This window comes from Radiomyces spectabilis (assembly GCF_025331425.1).
Source record: "Radiomyces spectabilis strain NRRL 2753 chromosome Unknown BYT42scaffold_12, whole genome shotgun sequence".
In the NCBI taxonomy this organism is placed as follows: Eukaryota; Fungi; Mucoromycota; class Mucoromycetes; order Mucorales; family Radiomycetaceae; genus Radiomyces; species Radiomyces spectabilis.
Window position 1 is genome coordinate 1074887 of NW_026251937.1, and position 24033 is coordinate 1098919.

Consider the following 24033-nt stretch of genomic DNA (forward strand, 5'->3'; position numbering starts at 1 on the left):
TTTCTTTTTCCTTCTAATCGATCATCTGTTGAATTGCATGTGGCTCGTTACATGAACAGCCAAATATCACAACGGTTGTGATGTTGTTTTACCTCCTTTCTTTTTTTAACATGACGCCATAGCAACAACATCGCTGTTTTATTTTATTTTTTATGAAACGATGTTAAAATTCGTTCAGAGAAAGAGTGTCCAAAAGAAGCAATTATGACAGAACCCATGCGCAAGAGGTGACAAAGAAAAAATGTGGGGATTTCACATTCAGCTATTTGAATCCGCGGAAAGGATACAATATCGCATGTTGATTGGTGAATCACCAAGCTTACCAAGAGGCCGACCCAAAAAAGGGTCTTTCTCTTCATTGAACGGTTTTTTGCCACTCCGCCATCCAGCCTCATCGTGATGACGGTGACCGAATCCACTTGCCATGCAGAGGACGACCATCCTGGCACTGTACGAAACAATCACAGCCCCGCAGCCGTAATTACAGCATCGCCCGTTCTGTGGCGCCACAGTTCCCAACGGCCGAGCCACCAACCATCGGTTCAGCCTGACATGAGCCAAGCCGTTCAATGCATCAACCTGATGGCGCTCGGCAAAACCGGTAATGGCAAGTCGAGTTTATTGAATGATATTGCGGGCTATGAAGTTTTCAAACAAAAGGCGTCAGTCAAAGTAAGGATTTTTCTACGGCACCTAGCCTTATCGATGCTTTCTTCAATGATGAAAATGCAAACAACCCATTGCGTAGTCTCAAACCAAAGAAATCCAAGAACATCGGTGTTTTTGGGCTCCATTGCATCCTTACATGCATAATAAAGCTGACTTTGGATACCCTGTACGGATCATTGACACGCCAGGATTTGGCGACTCTCAGTTACGAGACTCTGAGTTCTTTCCAATGATCCGTGAACAGCTCATTGATTTGATTCAACAACCTCTCGACCAAGGCGGTGGCATTCACTGTATTTTCCTCGTTTACAAAATGACATCCAGGTATAAAAAATAACGGAAACCATCGATGGATGAAAAAACGTAATGTTGATTGCTCAGCCCTGTATGTATGTATGCATAGTATCGATGCCATCTTTACGAGCTTAAATATATTCCATGAATTAATCCAGCCATTCACGGGTGTATGGGAGAACGTTGTTCTCGTATTTACACACGCTGAACCGAGCACTTTACATTACCATCAACAGTACAAGATGAAGCTAAAGACCAAAGTGAGCTTGCAGATCAAGGAAAAATACCAACTCACTAAGGCGTTGCCCATGGTGTTTCTCAGTACGCAGACGTACACATGCAGCTATCTCAAAGGACTCGGAGAGTGCGATTGTGAGCGAGGCCATCGATACCACGCCGATTGCCGCCGGCGCTTATATGAACAAGTGAAAATTCGAAGCACTCGTCCTTTTCATTTGGATGATTGTGAATACCCCCCTTCTTCCCTGTCACCGACCATGGAAATGTCCACCATCCAAGAGAGCAGTCTAATGGAATAAATTTTCCTCATTTGATTTGCCTAATGACTCGGCTTTTTTCGTACTCCGCGCTGACGTAGTCGTAAGCAGCTTACAGTGCTCGAAATTACGCACTGTCTTTTTTCGTATCTTCACAATCTAAGTTCCCCTTCATTGACCATGCCTGCGAAAAAAGAAGGAATCAAATCTTATTATCAAGCTAAAATTGAAGAATGCGAGCTGATTATCAATGATAAAGCTCAAGATTTGAGACGCTTGGAAGCACAACGCAATGCCCTCAACGCCAAAGGTAACTTAGTTCCCTTTTTCATAACCACACGCGCGTAATCAACGTTAATCAATATCTGCTGGAATAAAATAGTTCGTCTTTTGAAGGAAGAATTACAGCTTTTGCAAGAACCCGGTTCGTATGTCGGCGAAGTGGTTAAAGTGATGGGCAAGAAGAAAGTTCTTGTCAAGGTAAGCTGGCTGGGAAGGGGAACGTGGGATGAAAAGGGCCCTAAACTAATGATCTTGGTTTTATTATTAGGTTCATCCTGAAGGCAAATATGTGGTCGATCTTGCTTCCGGTATTGACATTGCACAGTTGACGCCTACGACACGTGTGGCTCTTCGTAACGATTCGTATCAACTTCACAAAATCTTACCCAACAAGGTCGATCCTCTGGTGTCGCTGATGATGGTGGAGAAGGTGCCTGATTCCACTTACGAAATGGTCGGTGGTTTGGAACAACAAATCAAGGAAATCAAGGAAGTCATTGAATTACCCGTAAAACATCCCGAATTGTTCGAATCACTAGGTATCGCTCAACCCAAGGTAAAACAACAGTAACCTCTCCTGCCACGAGACATTTGTTTGTAGTATACTGACAGTAGGAAACAATTGACTGTTTTAGGGCGTTCTTTTGTATGGTCCTCCTGGTACGGGTAAAACTTTACTGGCTCGAGCTGTGGCACATCATACCGATTGTCGCTTCATCCGTGTCTCGGGTTCCGAATTAGTACAGAAATATATTGGTGAAGGTAGTCGAATGGTGCGTGAACTGTTTGTTATGGCCAGGTACGTCTCCTGATTTTTTTTATCGCCCAGATGGTTAAAATTGGGAATCTTGGTACTCACTTTCTTGATTTTTTTTTTCTTGGGCGTTAACAGAGAACATGCACCGTCAATTATTTTCATGGATGAAATCGATTCAATTGGTTCGGCGAGAATGGAAAGTGGTGGAGGCGGTGATTCCGAAGTACAACGTACGATGCTTGAATTGCTGAATCAGTTGGATGGTTTCGAACCTACAAAGAATATCAAGGTGATCATGGCGACGAATCGTATTGATATTTTGGATGCTGCGTTGTTGCGTCCAGGCCGTATTGATCGCAAGATCGAGTTCCCTCCGCCAAGCGAAGCCGCGCGAGCTGATATTCTAAAGATCCATTCGCGCAAGATGAATTTGACACGCGGAATCAATTTACGCAAAATTGCCGAACGCATGACAGGCAGCAGTGGTGCGGAAGTCAAGGGTGTGTGTACGGAAGCCGGTATGTTTGCCCTGCGTGAACGACGTGTCCATGTTACCCAAGAAGATTTCGAAATGGCGGTCGCCAAGGTCATGAAGAAAGATTCGGATGCCAACACCAGTTTGAAGAAACTCTGGAAGTAAGAACGGGAAAGAGAACACATTGTTCAAATGATTACTCTAGAGAAAGAACACTTCTTTCCTTTTTTTTTTATCCGCAAATAAATTCAAGGCATGACTCCCAAAATAACATGAGACGGAAAAAAAAAAGGATCAATTTCAACACCTTTTGCATGGATCATTGATCAAGAGAAAGAAAGAATGAGAAAGGACAAGGTTATGATGTGAAGATGAATGAATGAATAGGATTCTGTTTTTATTCCAAATGTCGTCTAAGATGGGTAATTATGTACAAGGAGAACAAAATATTTATCGCGCTCATTTCTTTTGTTTGTCACGGATTTCTTTTTCAATCGTGCGAATCTCTTCCTCCAATGATTTCAATTTGGTGTCTAGAAGCTCGTTGTATTCTTCACTGCTGATGGGTCGAATAGGTGACCATTTGGGGATCGGGATATAGTCCCACAAGCTTTTCTTTTCCTTAACGGGCTTGTCCACGGGACCGTCCAAATGGCCACTGGTCAAAATCTTGTTCTGTCGCCATCGATTGCCCGCCGTATAAGTAACCTGCAATCCTGCACAAATCATACCAAACATGATCGAACCGGGAATCACACCACGCGGACCACCTACACCCATTACTTAGTCACCACATAGAGGAGGCCAATATCGACGAAAGAACTTACGGGCCACCGCTGATAACAGACCGCCAGTGGTGACACCGGCCATGGTGCTACTGATCAAATCGTCGATGTCGCGGGTTTGTGAATCTTTTAGTCCAAAATGAGGGTTCTTGCTTCGCTGATAGGTTAGGAATGTCTCTCGTACAGCTATGTTTGCCAAGATCAATACCCATTTTTCTTTTGCTTCGATTTCCTTTCCAACCGTTCGATTGCCGTCACGACCCAAAACTTACTGAAAAAGGTAGCGCCAAAGATACCACAGTTAATGCCTGTGGCAATGGTATATTGTTGGACAGGAGCATTCTTCAATACAGCTACAGTGGCTCCGGTTACGGCGCCAGCCGTGCCTAAAAGGAAAAGGAAAAAAGCATCAACAAATCTGTCTCTTACGTCAAGGATCTCTACTGTCGAGAAAGCCCATCACTTACCACTAACCGTTGCGCCCAGCAGCACTGACTTTAATGATTCAACGCCACGCTTATTGGCTTCCATTGGATCAACAAGCAGAGAATAGCTGATCTGGCAATCTTTCAGGATTCAGTGACCTCGATTGTTTTGTCAAGACAAATCGCTGTGGCGGAGATTGAATGTTCGATCCAGCCAAAAAATTTCGGCCGAAATATCAATCGGCGGCAGTAAAACGGACATCGATCATCAACACATGCTGCTTTGAAAAATGTATGGCCTTACGTATCAATCGAGCGCCAAAACATCATGTCAACAACTTGCTGAGAGGGCCGTTGAATTTTACATTGGTTACATTTCTGTTTAAGGCGCGCGATTTATGGAGACGTTCACTACCTTCTTTCGGCAGCAGACGTTTTTAGTTCAAATACCCGCTGTGACTCGTCGCATGGCACCATACTATCTAGCTTCAGTAGTACGCGTTGCCAGGTAACGGAATGGTAGCCATATATAAAGATTCGATTAATCACTTCCAAATATAGCTCTTGGATCCGCCCCCGTGGTCAGCGAAAGATTAGCGACCATCGCCATATTCTTCTGCTCATCAGCGCACGGAGTTGCAAGGAGATACTTACAGTTACTGGATCCGTTTGAAAGCATTTCACAATAACTGCCTATGCTCAGTCTATCTAAGGTCAACAGACCATCATAAACGATTAAGCAACAGGAATAAGGGCTTCCCGGAACCAACTTTGAAAAGTTCGGTCAGTGTGTGTTCCATGATTTTAGATGGACGCGAAACCACGAGCTGAACAAGAATTTCCCCTTTATTATTGATGTAGGCAAGTCGCTACAACAACAAAATGAGCGTGGTGACAACACGTGCAGTCTACCTTCTTGTTGTGTAATATTTTTGCAGCTGGTGGTTGAGTTGCAAAATGGAGTGATTATCCACACCTGAAACTGAGTTCCCTTTTCCCGCTCAATGTGCCGATAATAAAAAAGAGTACCACGCTTGTGGGTATGTGTAGTCGTATGTGCTATTTCTGATGAATAATGCCAGCCAACAACTGTAAAGAACACGTCGCTAGCCTAGACTATAAAGTTCTACAGAGTTTATGTTGTTCGCTTCGGTAATCGGGCCGACAATTGTTAATTATGCTACGTTGCAAAAGCACACCCCTTTGTTTGAATTTTATTTCTAAGCTGTACAGAGAAGCTCTTTGATAGTGAAAATCCGTTTCTGGTTGTGTTGTCCAAGCAACGGCGATTAATCAACGGTCAAATTAATGGTTTTTCTCAGTTTGAAACGGAGACGAGTTCCGGAGGGTGGTATTTAATGCGTAAATGCCCACACTACATAGTATACCAGGAGTACAGCGTGACCATGAAGCAGTAAATTTGAGCTATGCAGTAATAATATGTCAAAGCTTGCAAGCTGTTTCGATCAGCAAGAGATCAACTGAGTTTTTAAAATTGTATATATACTTCTTCGTAATGGACGGAGTCTCTTGCTCTGCTGTGACGGGCAACAGTTACCAACCAATTAAGTGCATGTGATGAACTTCAAAAAATATGGTCGCGCCGGGAAGAAAAATATCTCGAATGGCGGCATGCAGGCGACGGAAATTGCAATCCATTTAATCGGACTTTGTCTGATGTGCGTCATATGAAACTCCCTCCAAAATAAAAAGGTTTACAAAAGTTACTCTCGACGGATTTCTATTTATGCAATGCGTACCACTGAAATGTGCAGGTTAAACTATATTTTTATTGGAATCAATCATGTAATAAGCGACACCGGCATCAGTTATTTGCATGGTAACAAGGTTGTTTGATTTTAGTCGTAAATAAATAAATGCATACAAAATGGCGGTCGGTTGATGAAGTACAAGATGTTTGTGGAACTTTGACTCGGCTAGGCTGAATCGAGTAACGCGCGAGCACGTCGAGTGGCGGGGGTGGGGTCATGTTGGTGACCTTTCAGGTAGTGGTGAAAATGGTGAATCTTCGGGTCGTCTTTCTGGGTGCAGAGGACCCGTGTGGCCTTAGCGCTCACTGTCACACCATCGTATTGTAAAAGGAAGCCATCTCGCTCAGAAAGGTCATACGACCTCGCTTCAATATGTCCGGTACCAGCATCATCGACTCATCCAAGCCAAATGACAGAGCAAGCCAATCACATCTGCTTGATTGCTGCAAACGCTACTGCGGTAATCTGAGTGTTCGTTTTTTTAAATTTTTCTCTTTTGCATTTCGGATATAGCATGCAGCGTTCAACGGCTTTGGGGTGGTACGACAAGAAAGTGGCGCATATTTTGTGGATAGAGTCAGCTGAAACGTCACTTGCTCACTATCAAATCTTTGCCATCTATAGAAATAGGCTCTGATTTGTTTTTTAGGGTGCATCCCCGACTTTGAATGATCAACCGTGTTACATTCGTGATAGTAGGTGCCTGAAAAAAAACCAAACCTTAATCGAGGGCGCTTTGCCATTTCATAGTCAACGGCGTACGCTATGCTGCCACCAATTCATGTCGTCCCGCCAAGAGTCATTGACAAAGCAACATCAGTCTGTCTCTTATCCTTTTCCTCCTTTTCATGCAGAGACATATTTATCAAGGCAATCAGATGACTCGTGTAAAACAAAAATTTGGTGTTTTTGTCCAGCGGCTAAGGCGCGAGTCCCACGTAAAGCGATGTAACTTTGTATAAATGCTGCTGCATTTTGAAATTGAAAGGTGAGTGGTTCAGTGGTTGGCTGCGGCATAAAGTTGTTGTGAAATGCATTTAGGATTGATAAAAAGACGAAAAAATGACCTCTCGATCGAATTTAATCGGTCCGTAAAAGGAGGCGATCATGCAGCCAAAGAGAAAAAAAGAAAAGCATTAACACGTATCGCGCCCAGTTGGTTGGTTCGGTTATTCTCGTAACACTGATGTACGCAGCACTGAGAAAAATTAAGTTTTTTTTTTCTTTCCTTTTTTTTTTTTTTTTTTTTTCGTCATTATATTGCGCGGTGTCCGGGTTTTTTTTCCATTCAAGTTTTCCTGCTTTCTTTTTTTTATATTTTTTCCTGCCAGAGCTTGGGCCGGTATATTTATTCAAGTACCTCTTTTTTTTCCCTTTTCTTTCTTGCTATTGTTTTCATTGCCATGGTTGCTTGTTCCACCACGGACTGGATCCCGTCTGCTGATGCAAGTCATCATGTATTTTCTCTGCCTTTGGAAAAACCTGCCACGGATGAACGAGAATATCGTCTACTCCGACTCGCCAACCAGTTGGAAGTTTTGCTTATCAGTGATCCAGACACCGATCGTGCCAGTGCCGCACTCGATGTTCACGTTGGTAACCTAAGTGATCCCGTAAGTCCGTCGTTTGTGACTCTCTCCTTGGTTATACATCACTGATGTGCATCGCGTGTTTTAGGACCAATTGCAAGGATTAGCCCACTTTTGTGAACATTTACTGTTTATGGGGACCAAGAAATATCCCAAAGAGAACGATTACTATTCGTACCTCTCCGAACACTCCGGTAGGCGAAAATAGGTCGTTCCCCCAAGACAAAATAGTTTTTATTGACTGTCTGAACGTCCAGGATACGCGAATGCTTCGACCGGAACAGAGAATACCAACTATTACTTTGAAGTGGGACATCAATGGCTGGAAGGTGCATTGGATAGATTTGCCCATTTTTTCATTGATCCGCTGTTCTCCGACAGTTGCACCGAACGTGAACTGCGCGCGGTGGATTCAGGTAAAAATGACTGGAAAGAGGGCAGTTGCATTGGGTCGGACAAGTGCCTCACCTGGTTTTTTTTTTTTTTCATTTTTCATTAGAGCATAAAAAGAATCTGCAGTCCGACTGTTGGCGTATTGCGCAAGTGGAAAAGACGTTGAGCAACCCGAACCATCCCTGGCGTCATTTCGAAACGGGCAATCTCGAGACTTTGATGGAAAATCCCAAACGATTGGGCGTCGATATTCGAGAAGAACTTTTGAAATTCCATGAAACCTACTATTCAGCCAATATCATGAAGCTGTGCGTGCTCGGCCAAGGTACGACCCAGAAAAAAAAAGGGCTCGTCTTGCCCTTGTACGACATCGATTTTTTTTCTTCCTCGCCAAATGACTAACCGAAACACTGAATGCAGAATCACTTGATCAACTAACAACATGGGTTGTTGATAAGTTTTCAGCCGTCAAGAACATGAATATCCCCATTCCTCGCTTTGATGGCCATCCACTCACTGAAAAGGAAGTCATGGTAAGTAAAATGATCGTATGGGGTGGTAAGGAGTGGGCGAGGGCGCACGGAAAGCAGGACGGAGAGAGAGTGACCCTTCATGGTGGCTGGCCTTCATGACGCTTTTATTTAAAAAATAAGCGTGCAGCAAGGAGACTATCACGACGATTGCATTTTTTTCTTCTTCTTCTTCTTCGTCGTCGTCTTTTATTTTTGGGAGAACCAGGAGGACGGACAGAATGGGAGTTATTGACCGCATGACTAGTCACAAATATTTGTCAAATCCGTCAAGCACAATCGTACATTGGACATCACCTTCCCATTTCCGGATCAATCTTCCTATTATGAGAGTCAGGTAAAACACTTGAATCGATCCCAAAATATCTATCGATATCGACGATCACACATATCTCATTCATGCATTGACGCGTTTCCTCTAGCCAGCGCATTATATTTCGCATTTGATTGGTCATGAAGGTCCAGGTTCTATTCTTTCATTTCTCAAAAAGAAAGGCTGGGCTACCTTTTTGTGCTCAGGAACATGTTGGGGGGCTGTCGGATTCGATTTCTTTCATGTGAGTGCCGATCTTACGGAGGATGGTTTAGGTAAGACCAAAAAAAAAAGAAAGGAGACGCAAAAAAAAGACAGACAAACAATGGCAAAATATTGATCAAGAGGCTGGGTTGTAGAACATTACGAGGATGTCGTGGTAGCGATATTCCAGTACATCGAAATGTTGAAAAAGTGCGGTGTACAGAAATGGATTTTTGATGAAGTGCAATCGTTGGCGGCCATTGAGTTCAAATTCAGCGAGAAATATCCACCTTCGCAGTACACTTCCATGCTCACGAATCAGATGCAGGAAGGATTACCACCTCAATGGACATTGAGCAGCCCCGGTCTGCTGCGAAAATACGATCCCCAGTTGATCCATGACCACATCGCACTGTTAAGACCAGATAATTTTCGCTTGACCTTGGCTAGTCAAGAGTTTCCCAATGGGATCAAATGTACTCAGGTGGAACGGTGGTACGGTACCGAATATGAAGTGTTACCTGTGAGCGCTCATCTTAAAGAGGTAAACATTGGAATAGCAAGGGGCAGTGGCACTGCGGCCGAACTTACTTATTGACGCTATTCCTTTTTTCTTCCTTGCTTAATCAACACAGGTGTTAGGCAACTTATCAGCCAACGATGCATTCAAACTGCCTCTTACCAATGAATTTATCCCCACGCAACTGGAGGTGCCTCGATTGTCGATCCAGGAGAAACAGAGGAAACCTAATCTGATTCAGGAAACCCCGACACTGCGTCTATGGCACAAACAGGACGATACTTTCTGGATGCCGAAAACCAATGTGTGGATTCTTTTCCGAAATTCGCTGGCTTACGCTACACCTCGCAATGCCGTCATCACAACGTAAGAAAACCAGAAACAAGCCCCCATCCATGATATGTAGTCAATAACCAAGAGAATAACTGGTTTGGCTTGTTTTTAGCATGTTTGTCAATTTACTCGCCGATTCTCTGACCGAATATTCATATAATGCCGAAGTGGCCGGTCTCTCGTATTACCTATGTCAAGACACGAATGGTGTGCTGGTAAGTGGGGAAGAGGAGACGAAATCATTGTGTGGTAAAGCTCACTGTTTCAAACAGTTGACCATTGGAGGCTACAGTGATAAACTAGCTGTTCTGTTGGAAAAAGTCGTCCAACGTATGAAAGAGCTTTCCATTGAACCGGACCGGTTTGATGTGGTCAAGGATCAGGTAAACTATCCACCTTACCAGACCTACAATCCCTGCGTTTGGTTTGCTGGCGATTATTCTAACGATTGATGTAGACAAAACGGAATTATCAAAACTTTTTCCTGGAGCCACCGTTCCAACATGTGGCGTACTATTTGTCTTATACGATCAAGGAAAAGATGTGGAAATACGATGACTTGGCGGCCGAATTGGAGGAAATCACGCCAAACGATGTGATGACGTTTGCTTCCGATATTCTTTCGCATTTGCATATTGAGGGATTGGTACACGGTACATTGACGGAGGAAGAAGCCACGAGTATGTTCCGTATGGTGGAAACCATCCTTTCACCGCGTCCCCTGATGCCCAGTCAGTTTATTAGCCATCGCAGTCTCGTGCTTCCGGAAGGGTCTTCGTTTGTGTACCAGTTGGCGGTGCAGGATCCCGATGATGTGAATTCGGCCATTGAATACTATTGTCAAATTTGCGATGTGACCGATATCGCGCGTCGCGCATGTCTCAGTCTGGTGGCGCAAATTGCTCAGGAACCTTGCTTTAACCAGTTACGAACGCGGGAACAGCTAGGATATATCGTGTTTAGTGGCATCCGACGACACACCGGCACCATGGGTCTCCGATTCATTATTCAGAGTGAGAAGGATACCGTGTACCTGGAGAATCGCGTGGAAGAGTTCCTTGACACGTTGCGTGACACCATTGCCAAGATGAGCGAGACCGATTACAAGTCGCAGGTGAACTCCCTAATCGACGATAAGAAGGAGAAATTCAAAAACATGGGTCAAGAAGGAGCCAAGTATTGGAGCGACATCGAATCGGGGTACTATGAGTTTGACGATGTGGAGAAGGACGTGGCCGAACTGACATACATCGACAAGGAATTGCTGCTAGCATTCTACGACGACTATATCCATCCTTCGTCCCCAAAGTTCCGCAAATTATCAATTCACATGCAATCGCAAAAATTGCCTCCGGCGACAAAACCTAAATTCAACGTGGAATCATTGCATACGTGCATGACATCCCAGGGAATCCACAGCAAACTATCACTGGAAGAGTTGAAGAAAGCGGTGGATAAAGATCTTTACGCGGGATTGCCCAATGACGTTATTCTTCAAAAGTTACTGACTGACGAACTCAAAGCCAATGAAGACGATATCGAAGCCGTCATGAAGAGAATGGCCGTGGACGCGGGACTTGAAAAGGATAAAGAAACAGAACTTATCCAGGACGCCGTGAGCGTAAAGAACGGCCAGGCTGACACCGAAGATGCCGTGGTATCAACAAGAGATCACTCCCAATTACCGTCGGGCAACGTGATTATCACTGACTTGATTAAATTCAAACATCAAATGCCACTGTCGGCCGCGGCTGTATCCTTTTTTCTATTTTCCCGTATTTAATAGACTCTGTTTTTCTTGTTCCCGTCACCCCACTGTAGCTGCTCTTTAGATAATGATCGCTTTTTATCTTTTTTGTATACTTGTATGCTTTTGCCATAATAAACCGTGGACAAGTCCTCCTGTCACATGCAATAAAGCACGTCAAAGCATACACGCTAACAAAAACTACAGGAACGACCGACCTTTCCATCTAGAGGTGGAATACGATTTGCAATTCAGCTTGCAGTTGCGATATGCAGGCAGCAGCAGCCGTAGGTGATGCTGGTGTGGTGAGTAGACCGGCTTTGGGATTGGCTGATGATTCAATCGCCGAGAGTTTTTCATATCCGACTCCTTTGGTGTTTCTGTGAAATTCGCTTTATCTGCGCTTTTTTCTTCACTTTGACTATTTGTACTACAATCATGACTTCATGCTTGGCTTTGCCTGATATCCCTTTATTCAAGAATGCGTGTAAATTTGCCGAAACGGACGCGACGGCTGTGGACGATGTTCGAGTGGGCAAAACATACTCGTACCGGGACTTAGTTTACGCGGCAGCCAAACTAAGACAACAGTTACTCCGGGATCGTTGGTAAAGCGACAATGAGGTCCATGCATAAGACCAAATGAACTGACACAATCTATGCAGTGACTTGAAAGGAGAACGGGTGGGCGTTTTATGTCCCAGGTAAAGTATTGATTCATTGCGACTTTTGAAAACCGAATGAGTCTATTAATGTGTAGGTCCTTCATTTATTAGCGGTTTTGCATATGTTGTGTGTCAGTGGGCAACATGGGCAGCCGGAGGTGTAGCTGTTCCTTTATGTAAGTTCCTTAAATGGCTTTTATTTTGCAGTAAAGAAGTATATGCTTAAATACAAAGGATCAAGGCACAAGCCATCCTTTGGCAGAACAACAATATGCCGTGGAAGAGGCTCAAGTTACACATTTCATTGGTCACTCGGTTTTCAAGGATCGTGTTCAGGAGCTTGTTAAGGGAACTGATGGCTTGGATATCATGTTACTTGAAGATCAAGATTTCAATGTGGAAAAGGTATTTTTTGAGTCAATGCATGAACAAGTTCCCGTAGAGTTAATGAATTGTTTCGATGTGTAGCCTGTGATCCCGGAACGGTTTCCCATGGATATGGACAAACCGGCTTTGATTATCTTCACCAGTGGGACCACAGGTAAGAGGTGAAACACCCACAGGTCAACCGACACGCATTATAAAACATAGAAGACTCAAAAATGGTGTGGGATTAGGAAAACCCAAAGGTGCCGTCACGACACACAGTACCATTGATGCGCAAGCCAGTGTGCTGGTGGATGCTTGGCGTTGGTCCTCCAGTGATCGCATTCATCACATTTTGCCTCTTCACCACGTCCACGGCATTATCAATGCATTGACATGCGCACTCTACTGTGGTGCCACGGTTGAAATGCATCAAAAATTCGACGCAGCACAAGTATGGTCTCGTTGGCAGGAGGGATATCAAAAGACGGCACCCTTGCTCACTTTGTTCATGTCCGTACCTACCGTTTATGGTATGCTACCTGATCGATTGCATAAATTCTTTCTTGAAGCACTCACATGCCATTGGTAGCCAAACTGATACAGCATTACAAGTCATTGGAACCCAAGGACCAGCAATCCTGCTCAGCGTCCTGTCAACAGTTTCGACTCATGGTATCGGGATCAGCCTCTCTACCGACTCCGCTTCGCGAAACATGGAGAAAAATTAGTTCAGGTCAAGTGTTGCTGGAACGTTATGGCATGACAGGTAAAAACATTACTTTCATGGTAACTCAAAAAGCACAAGAGGTTTAATGAAGCCCATGGGTCTGGTTGTAGAAATTGGTATGGCGCTTAGTCAGGGCTATGATCTTGGCGAGCGTGTGGAGGGCACGGTTGGAATGCCACTGCCAGGGGTTCACGTGCGCTTGATGGATGAATCAGGCCAAAACGTAACCGATAGTCGGGAGGTACCGGGCATGCTGCAGATCAAGGGTCGTAATGTCTTCAAGGAATACTGGCAACGACCCGAAGCCACACGTAAAGAATTCACCGACGATGGATGGTAAGCCCCTTGCTAACGGGTTGATGGCTGTGGCGCCAACCATTGCTTTTTTTTTTTTTTTTTTTTTTTTTGGTTCCTAGGTTCATCACAGGGGACATGGCCATGAGGGTATCGGAAAAGGGATACTATCAGATTCTGGGGAGGGCTAGCATTGATATTATCAAGGTACAGGAGGACCGGTGAGAATGCATTGTACAGCATGACTGACGCACACTGATCGTGATCCAGAGTGGCGGTGAAAAGGTGTCTGCGCTTGAAGTCGAACGGGAATTGTTATCGTGTGATCTTGGCATTCATGATGCTGCCGTGGTTGGCATTCCTGACCCTGAATGGGGCCAACGTGTGGCGGCGGTCGTGGTCATGGATACTGGCAAAAAGGTGAGAACGGCCTTGAAACTCGAAAATGAATGGGATGATACTCATTGCAGCAATGGTAGCTTGATCTTGTCACTTTGAGAAATGTACTAAAAGCACGATTGGCGAGTTACAAAGTCCCGACCCGATTGAAAACAGTTGCTGAACTGCCTAAGAATGCGATGGGCAAAGTAACCAAGAATGGCCTGTTGCCTCTGTTTGAAGAATGAAAACTAACAACTTGGTCTTTTTCTTTGGGGGAGGAGGGGGGAGGGTATTCACCGTGACTGAAATAAAAAAATATAGAGGCTACTGCTCTCTCTTCCGTTTCACTTTTTTTTTTCCTGTGCAAAAATCTGTTCATGTTTTTGAAACAAGGATTGACTGCGGTTGCTCTTTTGACTTTTGTGCTGGTGAAAACGAGCGAAGGAGCGCGAGCATGCCTTGCTACGGCGGTCAACAACGAAGACAGTAACACAAAGTACACATTCGCATTGGCATCATTGGATGACGGTGACACGGAAACGCGAATTCAGGAAGCCTGTTACTACGGTTGCGGAGGACAATTGATGACCAAATCGCCCGACAGAGACAGTAACGGTCTGACCATCCTCGATAATTCGATTCATTTCCTAGTCTCCTCTGGATTCCTTTCCTCCAACGAAACCTATATTGTGGTAAGTTATGAATTCATTCAGCACTGTACAGAAAGGGTTACTGATACGATGGCTGAAATTACTCCACGCTGCAGAATCAATTGGGAGTGGATGATGATGAAGAAGGTAAACTAAAAGTTTCATGCTCGGTTGACAAGACAGCAACGACTGATGCGTACTGTAATTTTGATCCACGTCGTTAGGCACAGGTATCGGCTGCATACAATTTCCAGAGTACGTTGGGAGTAAAGTAGGGACAAAAAAGACATCCTCCTTTTTGCTAACAATGTACCGGTATAGTGACACCAGCTATAAACGTTTGCCGCAGTCGGATCCAGCATGTAAAGTTGCAAAGGTACTTTTTCCTGCATACTTACTATTGATTTGAAACGGCTCCCGCTGACAATTTAATGGTTTCTATTCCTGTTGACAGATTGCTATCTGCGGATTCAGAGACAAGGTAAATAATACAGCGATGCATGGTCATTCATCGCTAAAGTTGACGCATGACCAAACTCAATGTAGCAGGTGATACCAAGCAGCACGACACCAACAGAGGAGATCGCTTCGAGTACGACGATGGCATCACCTGAAACACCCACTCTATCGCCCAAGTCCACCACCACTATCAACATGGAAGACCCAGTGGAGGCCACGGCTACTGTGAGCTCGCTGCTGGACAACAGCGCGCCAACGGCTGCACCGAGTCGGTTGCCAAGCAATGCACCTTCAGCGCATATGTTTGACGTCCAAGGCACATCGTACAAAATTTTGACGGTGGAAAAGAAGAATGCGACGGGACTCAAGGCACTTTGCAAGGCTGATAAGGGCATGTTGGGTGATATCAGTTTTGCCAGTTTCCAGGCCTTCCAAAAGCAAATGGGCAAAGTCAACGGAGTATCCAAGGTGGTGATTGGCACTTGGAACGGCGACATGTACAGTCTTCAAGACAATCAGTGCTTGTTCATGACGTTGAACTTTGGTATTGTGGCGGATGATTGTGCCAATGCCAATGCGGTATTGTGCCAATACAACAAAAACTGAATTAAAAAATGCAACAAGTGGGTTGAAAAAGCATTGATTTGCGGGATGTGAAAAAAAAGAGGGCAGAAAAAAAAAATTTCAGAAACGCCCTTTTCCCGAGTTGCGAAAAAATAGGAGGGGGAGGTGACGTGGAAAATAAAGCACACTTTGGAGCGGGCGGCTGGGGCTGCCCTTTTTCTCTTGGTTTCCTTTTAAACTTTTTTTTTCCTCACCGACAAGAATGTAAGAAGTGGAATATTGGACCCAACGCGCGTCATCTCGTTCGTCTTTGCTCATCCTTTCCCTTATCTTTTTCCTTTCGTTTTATTCTTTTGTTGCAATAGGGCATCATCTGCGTTGCAACTGATCAATCCCAACTCGGATGTCGCTCGACGCGGACAGGCACTCCAGTTGAACATCACAGCTGCTATCGGTCTCCAGGATGTCTTGCGATCCAATCTCGGTCCTAGAGGCACCATCAAGATGTACGTTTGATTATCACACTCAGTCACATACCCGTTATTGACACTTTGATGATTCTTCTTTTCATTAGGTTGGTGGACGGTGCAGGTGCCATCAAGTTGACAAAGGACGGCAAAGTACTTCTCAGCGAAATGGTAAGTTTTTAGCAATGAGATGGCGAGGTGGAAACCAGTCCGAGAAAAAGAAAAATACTGATGATGGTAATCATTGGTCGTTTAGCAAATTCAACATCCTACGGCTGCCATGATTGCCAAGGCAGCTACGGCTCAAGATGAAATTACAGGCGACGGTACGACGTCGATTGTATTGCTCGTAGGAGAGTTGCTCAAGCAGGCCGAACGATATATTTCGGAAGGCCTTCATCCTCGTGTCATTACCGAAGGTTACGATATCGCTAAAAAGGAAGCTCTCAAGGTATGCATAATTCCCCCATTCGGGCCTGTCAAAAAATTTTCGTCGTGTCAAAAAAAAAATCTTAATTCCGTTTTCTATGTTGCCAGTTCCTCGAGACTTTCAAAACCAACAAGACCGAAATCGATCGTGAATTGTTGGTGTCGGTAGCACGTACTTCGCTTCGTACCAAGGTCCATCGTGCTTTGGCCGATACATTGACCGAAGCTGTGGTGGATGCTGTGCTTGCTGTGCATCGTGAAGGCGAACCCATTGATCTTCACATGGTGGAAATCATGAAAATGCAGCACCGTTCCGATACCGAATCCAGATTGATTCGTGGTTTGGTCCTCGATCACGGTGCACGTCATCCTGATATGCCAAAGAAAGTCACTGATGCCTTTGTTCTCACTCTCAATGTGAGCTTGGAATATGAAAAGAGGTGCGTATCTTTTTTTTTTTTTTTTTTTTTTTTTTTTTTTTTTTGTGGTGGTGACTCCAAGACAAAAGTTGTCTGACGTAAACGAATGTTTTTTTTAGTGAGATCAATTCCGGTTTCTTTTACTCGACCCCTGAACAACGCGAAAAGTTGGTGGAAAGTGAACGCAAACACGTGGACGACAAGATCCGCAAGATTGTCGAATTCAAAAACATCATGTGCTCGGGCGAAAATGCGAACAAGGGCTTTGTCATTATCAATCAAAAGGGTATTGATCCGTTATCGCTGGATTTGTTGGCTAAGAACAACATTTTTGCATTACGCCGAGCCAAGAGAAGAAATATGGAACGTCTTCAACTGGTGTGTGGTGGTGTGGCGCAAAACTCGGTGGAAGATTTATCCCCGGAAGTATTGGGATACGCCGGTCTTGTGTACGAGCACGTCTTGGGTGAAGAAAAATATACCTTTGTGGAAGAAGTTAAGGATCCCTACAGTGTGACCATCCTTATCAAGGGACCCAACCCTCACACCATTGCTCAAATCAACGATGCCGTGCGAGACGGTCTTCGCGCTGTCAAGAACGCCATTGAAGACCGATCTGTGGTGGCAGGCGCCGGTGCTTTTGAAGTCGCGTGTTCACAGCATTTGACCGAATTCAAAAAGACCGTCAAGGGTCGTGCCAAGATGGGCGTGCAAGCCTTTGCTGACGCTTTATTGGTGATTCCCAAGGTGCTTGCTCAGAATGCCGGTTTTGACGTTCAGGATGTCATTGTCGCATTGCAAGAAGAACACATGGACGGTCATATTGTCGGTGTGGACCTGAAAACAGGCGAAACCATGGATCCCCAATTGGAGGGTGTGTGGAACAACTACCGCGTCCACCGTCATATGTTGCACTCATGGTAAGCTGCGGAGATCCCACAACAAGTTTATGTTCTTTACAACGTACTGACTTGACGTTATTTCATTTATTGTAGTTCGGTTATTGCCAGCAATTTATTGCTTGTCGATGAAATGATGCGTGCAGGTAGAACCTCGCTGAGAGGTCCTGAACCCGGACAATAGGTTCTTCTTAGATGATATCACTTCATACTAAAAAAAAAAAAAAAAGAAAAAAGCAAAGAAAAAGGAGAGAGAGGAAAAACATGGTTTTCATTTATCTGAAAAATCTGGTCTATATCTTGTTCTTGTTTTGAATGTTTCCTGTGTATTCTCTACAGCCCATTCTTTCTACCACTTTGTTTTTGATGTGTCATTGCTGGAAAAATTCGTTGTAAAATAAAATTCATGCATTTCAAATGAATTGGCTGAGTGCAATGAAAAACCAATCACCACAACAAAAACAATAAAGCGGAAACCCAGTTATTACGTGGATGAGATATGGTACATTGGTATGTTTTTTCGAATGCAGATCCATGTGCAGTACATACTGGAAAAAAGAAAAGTAAATTCTCCATAATTAACACAAAAAAAACGGAATCAACATCATACTCCATTACAAAAAACAACGGCAGCAAAAAAAAAAAAAAAAAGACTGGGACAAAGGGAACAAATTGACGAGATCAAAGAAAAAGACAACAAGGTGATGTTTGAAAATGACGATCTAGAGCGCGGTGGTAAAAACAATAAAATGAAAAAAAAAAGAGAAAGAGAGAGAGTGAGACGGGGGCTTACTTTATGTGATGTGTCCTTTTTTTTTGGTTTGTTCCAAGATATATTTCTATTCAAACTGTACGTATCGCACTTCGTTAAAGTATGCATGATTCAAGGCATCGGCGGCGGATATTCTCAGGTGAGGTTGGTATTGAAGCATACGATGTAATAAATCAATGCCGACAGGATCGATCATAGGCAACACTTGGTTGATGTGTTGAGGAGGGTAGATGGTTTGCGTAGGCTTGTATTCGGACAACTGGGAAATGCCAGGCCACGTTTGTTCGGTGGGTGTACCGAGCATACGGAAGATTTTCTGGAGTTGATCATCGTTGGCGGTGCCCGGGAAAAGAGGCCGACCCGTGTACATTTCGGCCATGATGCATCCGGCTGACCAGATATCAATGGAAGTCGAGTAGTTGCGTGAACCCAGCAATACGTCTGGCGCACGATACCACAGCGTGACCACTTCGTTGGAGAAGGTATTGACTGGAATGCCGAAAGCACGCGCCAGGCCAAAATCGCCCAATTTCAGTTCGCCACGTTTATTGATGAGCAAATTTTGCGGCTTGAGGTCACGATGCAGCACGCGGTTTTCGTGACAGTAAGCAATCCCTTTGAGCAATTGGTACATGAATGACTTGATCGTTCGAACATCCAGGACATTGTGTGTCGCCCTGGCCGTAGTATCCATGAATTTTTTCAGGTCCTGAACCATGTATTCAAATACAAGCATTAGTTTGTTCTCGGTGTGAATAACGTCAATGAGCTGAACAATATTGGGATGCTTCAATTCCTTCATGAGCGAAATCTCGCGAATGGCCGTCGACGGTGCACCTTCATCTGCATTCAAACTGATTTCTTTAAGAGCCACAATATCGCCCGTCAGTCGACTTTTGCCTTTGTACACCGTAGCGTAAGTGCCTTCACCCAGTTTCTCCAACCGTTGATAACGTTGTTCCGGAGGTAATGCAGACGAAGTGGCCATTTTGTATAAAAAATAAAAGAAAAAGGTTCAGAAAAAAAAGGGAGAAGACGGTTTGGGGTTTAGAAAAGAGAAAATAAAGGGAAAAAAAGGAAAATTTTGAGAAACGAGGCAGAGCCAAGAGTGTGTGTGGTTGGTTGAACCGCCCAAGGAAAGCGGAGTCAACGGCCCGAAATTTTTAATAGGGACGCTCCTGTCTTCCAGTTTCAGACCCGCCAATTCGATTCACCAATCAGATTGAAGAAATGCAAACTTGGCTCCCATGGATTGGTTCACCATTTTCACTAAATATGCTGCGATACGTGCACCACCACCGAAAAAAAAAAGCATGACCATTTTACAGCATGGCGCAGTAGCATGTAATAGGATATGCTACATTGGATATTCAATATGCAATGACATATTGTATTCCCCAATTCTTGTCGCATTATTTTCATTAGCATTCCAGTGGTATGTCATGTAGCCTGCTTTTCTATCATTTAATTGTATGCATATTGTAATATCCTAGTTATAAGGAAAGTCGACCTCATTACCGTAAGAGAACCTTTTTATCTTGTTTGTCAATTCCTTGTTATCAATTGACCTTGATTTGAAAACCTACTTTATAGACTGTTAGATCCATAAAATATCAAGTTGCAACGATTGTAACAACAAATCAGGTGACATGCTATTCTAGAAGGACAGCTCATCCAAGGTGGCAATAAAGTGCAAGGGATATCTCTTTTTTTTCCCTTTTTCTGCATACATCTCTGAAAATAGGAGGATCCCTGCTTTGCTAGAGCAACATGCTTGGCCTCGTCTCCTCAAAAAAAAAGTTCACAACGATAACAGCAGCGACGCTAATTTTTTTATTGCAGAATGAAAGGCTATGCACACGTACACAAATATATGGCGTGACATTAGCGTTATCGTTCACGCACGTATAGAGACACAGACACATTCGCATCTATCGGATGAAACCAGAATGACAAAAGAACAAGAAAAAAAAAATAGCAGAGAATGGAATCAGGAAATAACAGAGAAGGAAAATATCACGGATCGACATGCCCAGCAACTATAATGACGATATGGTTGTTGTTGTTGTTATGGTTCGATGAGTTGGATGATGTGATATAAATGGTGGTCATGGTGCGCGGGATTGTATTAGTTGTTAAAAAAAAAGGCTATAGGATTTAGATGACTCTTCTTTCGGCGGCCAATTTTTCTCTAACGGAGACGATGCTTTGCTTGATATAGTTGTCCTTGTCTCTTAACTCCTGTTCTTCTCGTCGCAATCTGGCGATTTCTTCTCGTAGTTGTTGCTCCCGGCTCAGTAAAGTCGCGGTGGATACATCGCGTTTCATCGATGCTCCATTGCCATAGTCGCTTCCTCGGCCCTGAGGGTCGTCCATCATTCGAGGTGAAGACATTTTTCGGTGATAATCTGCCATGACGCGAACTTGTTTCTATGGATCTACTTTCGTGACAAAAAAACGATTGAGGGATTGGAAAGAAATAAAAGGGCCACCCGGTCTTCACACAATAATTATGTTTATATAGGTAATAAGGAGGAACAGGGCCGGTCTCTTCTTCGACACACTGTTTATTCTTTTTTTTTCTCCCTCCACACCTTGATTCCCCCCCTTTTTTCTGGTCCTTCCCACCTCCTTTTGCTGTGCCCCTTTCTTAGGTGCATCTCATCTGGGTCTCAAAATACCCTTGTTTCCTTTAGCCATGACCCTCGGAAAAAACGGCTTATCAATAGGTCACATCGCTGGTTTTTTTATGTTACTGATTCTCTTTTTCCGCAATCTATTGATGACAGCAATGAGCGGCCAAACTATTATATCCTATGTTTTGACTTCTCAATGAGATTAACAATCAGACAGCATTGTTTGCAGCAACTTATTTAACGGATAATGAGAAGAAAGGCAATAATAAATTATCACCGATATGATGGAAACGTTCCAGTTTGTTAAAGTTTTACCATGGATCCCTGCTTGAAATTCTCGTTTGTCAATCTATGAATAGCCATCAACATCCTTATGCATGCGCCATTGTTACTCTGTCGCTCTCACACATGTCGCACCTTTTTTTTTTCCTGATCTTGTCATGGATTTCGTGCCTCAAATACCCATCATATAAAGGCGTAATCGCCAACCATTTTTATCGAATAATAACAAATTGGTATATCCGGTAAACATACACTAAATTGAGTATGCATGAAACTATGAGCGGTGAAGACTATCTGTTCTTCAACAGTTGTATTAATTGGGATGACATGACAGAAACCCTTGGTTATTCGATGATCTGGATGATGAACAACACTATTGTAAATACAGGGATGCTTAATACATGGCGCAATAGGGAGAACGGGTGTGATCAGCGGCATAAACTGCAAGCCAGCACCTTTCAACATGCCACAATTCATGCTGTCCCCCATGTTATTTGCGGAGATCCGTCTGGATAAAAGAAAATCTTTTTTTTTTCCCTCTTATGCCTTGTTTTCAAGAGGATCAGTCCCAGTGATACAGTAGAGAATCGGAAAAGCGACTATCCAAAGTTTTATTGGCGACAGTATTCGTACATACAATGGTTGGTCTTTGCCTATCTAACGATCTATCGCTTTTTTACAGCAGAAAAGATATTGGACATGGCTCCTTATGAAAGTGTTATGGTGCATAGCATTGGACCAATTGACCCCAATTGGTTCACCAGTGTTCGCGTGTACAGTGCTCAATTTAGTGATAGTAGACAATAATCTATGCTAAAGGGTGTGCAGCGAGTAAAACAGTGGATGTCAGGATATAGAAGATACACGTCCTCAATAAAGAAAGTTGACCCACTTGATCACTTTTAAAAACACGTTTTTACATTTTATCCATCCACACTCTAGCGTCGTCAATTCAACTGAAAAACGGACAGTCGATGTCTCATTATGGATATGCTCTTACTGACCTTTCGTGTGATGGTACAGGGAGTGGTCACATGCAATATAGACACCGGAAGTGCGCCACCAGGATATTATGGATTTGGTTAACGTGATTTTGGTAATCGAATCTCATTTATGAATCTTATAATAAAATGTATTTTCAAGACAGCCTACGACGAATATTCACTTGATGAAGATGCATTGATGGTGATGGCCTGATCATGCCCGCACTAATCGGTCCGGCGGAGAATGAAATTGAATTGGAGGGCGGATTCAGCCTGGGGGGATACACACTGAATGTGTCGAACGAGTGAGTTGGGGAAATGAGTTGGTGAAATTCGATTTTTTTTCCCATCCTTTTCTTTCCTCATCAATCCATCATGGCTGGTGCCGCCGTTCAGATCTCCAAGAAGAGAAAGGTAGATGGATGGATCATGTTTTTTTTGTGGTGGATGAAATTAGAGAGAAAATAAAAATAGGAAGGATACATCCATAGCCTCCCCACATTACTAACTATATCATGGATGGCCAATACTAATGCTCGTGGTTTTTAATTAATTTAGTTTGTCGCTGATGGTGTGTTTTACGCCGAATTGAACGAATTCTTCACTCGCGAATTGGCCGAAGACGGTTACGCCGGTGTGGAAGTGCGTGTGACCCCCGCCCGTACCGAGATCATCATCCGTGCCACTCACACTCAGAACGTTCTTGGTGAAAAAGGTCGTCGTATTAGAGAATTGACCTTCCTCGTTCAGAAGCGTTTCAAATTCTCTGAAAACTCGGTCGAATTATATGCTGAACGTGTGCAAAACCGTGGTCTTTGCGCTATTGCTCAGTGCGAATCCGTCAAATTCAAACTTCTCAATGGTTTGGCTGTTCGTCGTGCATGCTACGGTGTCGTTCGTTTCGTTATGGAATCCGGTGCCAAGGGTTGCGAAGTTGTCGTTTCCGGCAAGCTCCGTGCTGCTCGTGCCAAGGCCATGAAGTTCAGCGACGGTTTCATGATCCACTCTGGTCAGCCTACCCGCGATTTCATCACCACCGCCGTTCGTCACGTCATGATGCGTCAAGGTGTTCTCGGTATCAAGGTCAAGATCATGTTGGACAGCGATCCTACCGGCCGCAACGGTCCCAAGCAGACTCTTCCCGATATTGTCACCATCCTCGAACCCAAGGACGAATCCGTCATTACCGAACCCTCTGCTCAGGACTTTGGTGTTCCTGCCGCACCTGCTGCCGAACCCATTGCAGCTGAACAGTAAAAAAAAAAACCAACAACTTCCACGGCTTTCTTTTATCGCTCTGCTTGTAAATTTTTTTTGTTCAATGTGATTACAAGGAAACCAGTAGAATCAAATAACACTCCAAAAGAAGAAAAAAGAAGATATAAAAAAAAAGATCCAAATGTCAGAATCGTTTTTGTTCGCAGCAAATGGAAAGAAAAAGGAAACAGTCAA

General features: G+C 43.9%; 12 protein-coding genes across 12 annotated transcripts; 9 read left to right on the forward strand and 3 right to left on the reverse strand.

Annotated features, from left to right (window-relative positions):
• The first annotated feature begins 157 nt into the window (after positions 1–157).
• On the forward strand, positions 158–917 carry BYT42DRAFT_98894 (uncharacterized protein). The gene has a single exon (XM_051572923.1). It carries the CDS (start codon positions 400–402, stop codon positions 811–813), a length of 414 nt encoding a protein of 137 aa, XP_051420266.1. The 5' UTR covers positions 158–399; the 3' UTR covers positions 814–917.
• On the forward strand, positions 677–1923 carry BYT42DRAFT_98825 (uncharacterized protein). Its single transcript, XM_051572922.1, has 3 exons — positions 677–993; positions 1073–1770; positions 1843–1923. The coding sequence occupies exons 1-2, from the start codon at positions 806–808 to the stop codon at positions 1500–1502; spliced, it is 618 nt and encodes a 205-aa protein (XP_051420267.1). The 5' UTR covers positions 677–805; the 3' UTR covers positions 1503–1770; positions 1843–1923.
• BYT42DRAFT_520929 (26S protease regulatory subunit 8) lies at positions 1481–3255 on the forward strand. The gene is made up of 5 exons (XM_051565275.1): positions 1481–1770; positions 1843–1940; positions 2011–2298; positions 2378–2541; positions 2635–3255. The coding sequence occupies exons 1-5, from the start codon at positions 1641–1643 to the stop codon at positions 3137–3139; spliced, it is 1185 nt and encodes a 394-aa protein (XP_051420268.1). The 5' UTR covers positions 1481–1640; the 3' UTR covers positions 3140–3255.
• Positions 3256–3347: 92 nt separating this feature from the next.
• BYT42DRAFT_583356 (uncharacterized protein) lies at positions 3348–4406 on the reverse strand. The gene is made up of 4 exons (XM_051569768.1): positions 4227–4406; positions 4032–4145; positions 3802–3945; positions 3348–3744 (listed from the first exon to the last, which is right to left on the reverse strand). The coding sequence occupies exons 1-4, from the start codon at positions 4288–4290 to the stop codon at positions 3434–3436; spliced, it is 633 nt and encodes a 210-aa protein (XP_051420269.1). The 5' UTR covers positions 4291–4406; the 3' UTR covers positions 3348–3433.
• Positions 4407–7225: 2819 nt separating this feature from the next.
• On the forward strand, positions 7226–11769 carry BYT42DRAFT_583365 (Metalloenzyme, LuxS/M16 peptidase-like protein). The gene is made up of 12 exons (XM_051569769.1): positions 7226–7569; positions 7634–7739; positions 7803–7961; positions 8045–8263; positions 8359–8471; positions 8716–8805; positions 8891–9056; positions 9141–9529; positions 9621–9871; positions 9951–10053; positions 10111–10221; positions 10296–11769. Exons 1-12 carry the CDS (start codon positions 7360–7362, stop codon positions 11619–11621), a joined length of 3243 nt encoding a protein of 1080 aa, XP_051420270.1. The 5' UTR covers positions 7226–7359; the 3' UTR covers positions 11622–11769.
• Positions 11770–12023: 254 nt separating this feature from the next.
• Positions 12024–14266, forward strand: BYT42DRAFT_617216 (uncharacterized protein; the record flags this gene model as incomplete). The annotated part of the gene is made up of 11 exons (XM_051572160.1): positions 12024–12193; positions 12251–12289; positions 12362–12426; positions 12492–12655; positions 12719–12791; positions 12868–13149; positions 13209–13385; positions 13457–13682; positions 13763–13847; positions 13911–14060; positions 14120–14266. 11 exons carry the CDS (start codon positions 12024–12026, stop codon positions 14264–14266), a joined length of 1578 nt encoding a protein of 525 aa, XP_051420271.1.
• BYT42DRAFT_99234 (uncharacterized protein) lies at positions 14155–15044 on the forward strand. The gene is made up of 2 exons (XM_051572926.1): positions 14155–14818; positions 14896–15044. The coding sequence occupies exons 1-2, from the start codon at positions 14399–14401 to the stop codon at positions 14944–14946; spliced, it is 471 nt and encodes a 156-aa protein (XP_051420272.1). The 5' UTR covers positions 14155–14398; the 3' UTR covers positions 14947–15044.
• Positions 14904–15914, forward strand: BYT42DRAFT_583369 (uncharacterized protein). The gene is made up of 3 exons (XM_051569770.1): positions 14904–15047; positions 15126–15152; positions 15218–15914. Exons 1-3 carry the CDS (start codon positions 14979–14981, stop codon positions 15734–15736), a joined length of 615 nt encoding a protein of 204 aa, XP_051420273.1. The 5' UTR covers positions 14904–14978; the 3' UTR covers positions 15737–15914.
• On the forward strand, positions 15877–18250 carry BYT42DRAFT_99000 (T-complex protein 1 zeta subunit). Its single transcript, XM_051572924.1, has 7 exons — positions 15877–15958; positions 16060–16200; positions 16269–16332; positions 16418–16612; positions 16699–17030; positions 17129–17929; positions 18005–18250. Coding segments are annotated over exons 1-7 (1623 nt in total). The 5' UTR covers positions 15877–15956; the 3' UTR covers positions 18093–18250.
• Positions 18251–18567: 317 nt separating this feature from the next.
• On the reverse strand, positions 18568–19797 carry BYT42DRAFT_99138 (serine/threonine-protein kinase pef1). Its single transcript, XM_051572925.1, has 2 exons — positions 18702–19797; positions 18568–18630 (listed from the first exon to the last, which is right to left on the reverse strand). Exon 1 carries the CDS (start codon positions 19666–19668, stop codon positions 18748–18750), a length of 921 nt encoding a protein of 306 aa, XP_051420275.1. The 5' UTR covers positions 19669–19797; the 3' UTR covers positions 18568–18630; positions 18702–18747.
• A 635-nt stretch (positions 19798–20432) lies between these two features.
• BYT42DRAFT_583375 (uncharacterized protein) lies at positions 20433–21214 on the reverse strand. The gene has a single exon (XM_051569771.1). The coding sequence runs from the start codon at positions 21093–21095 to the stop codon at positions 20838–20840; it is 258 nt and encodes an 85-aa protein (XP_051420276.1). The 5' UTR covers positions 21096–21214; the 3' UTR covers positions 20433–20837.
• Positions 21215–22776: 1562 nt separating this feature from the next.
• On the forward strand, positions 22777–24032 carry BYT42DRAFT_99353 (40S ribosomal protein S3). The gene is made up of 3 exons (XM_051572928.1): positions 22777–22995; positions 23140–23470; positions 23516–24032. Exons 1-3 carry the CDS (start codon positions 22957–22959, stop codon positions 23836–23838), a joined length of 693 nt encoding a protein of 230 aa, XP_051420277.1. The 5' UTR covers positions 22777–22956; the 3' UTR covers positions 23839–24032.
• The last annotated feature ends 1 nt before the right edge of the window (position 24033 follows it).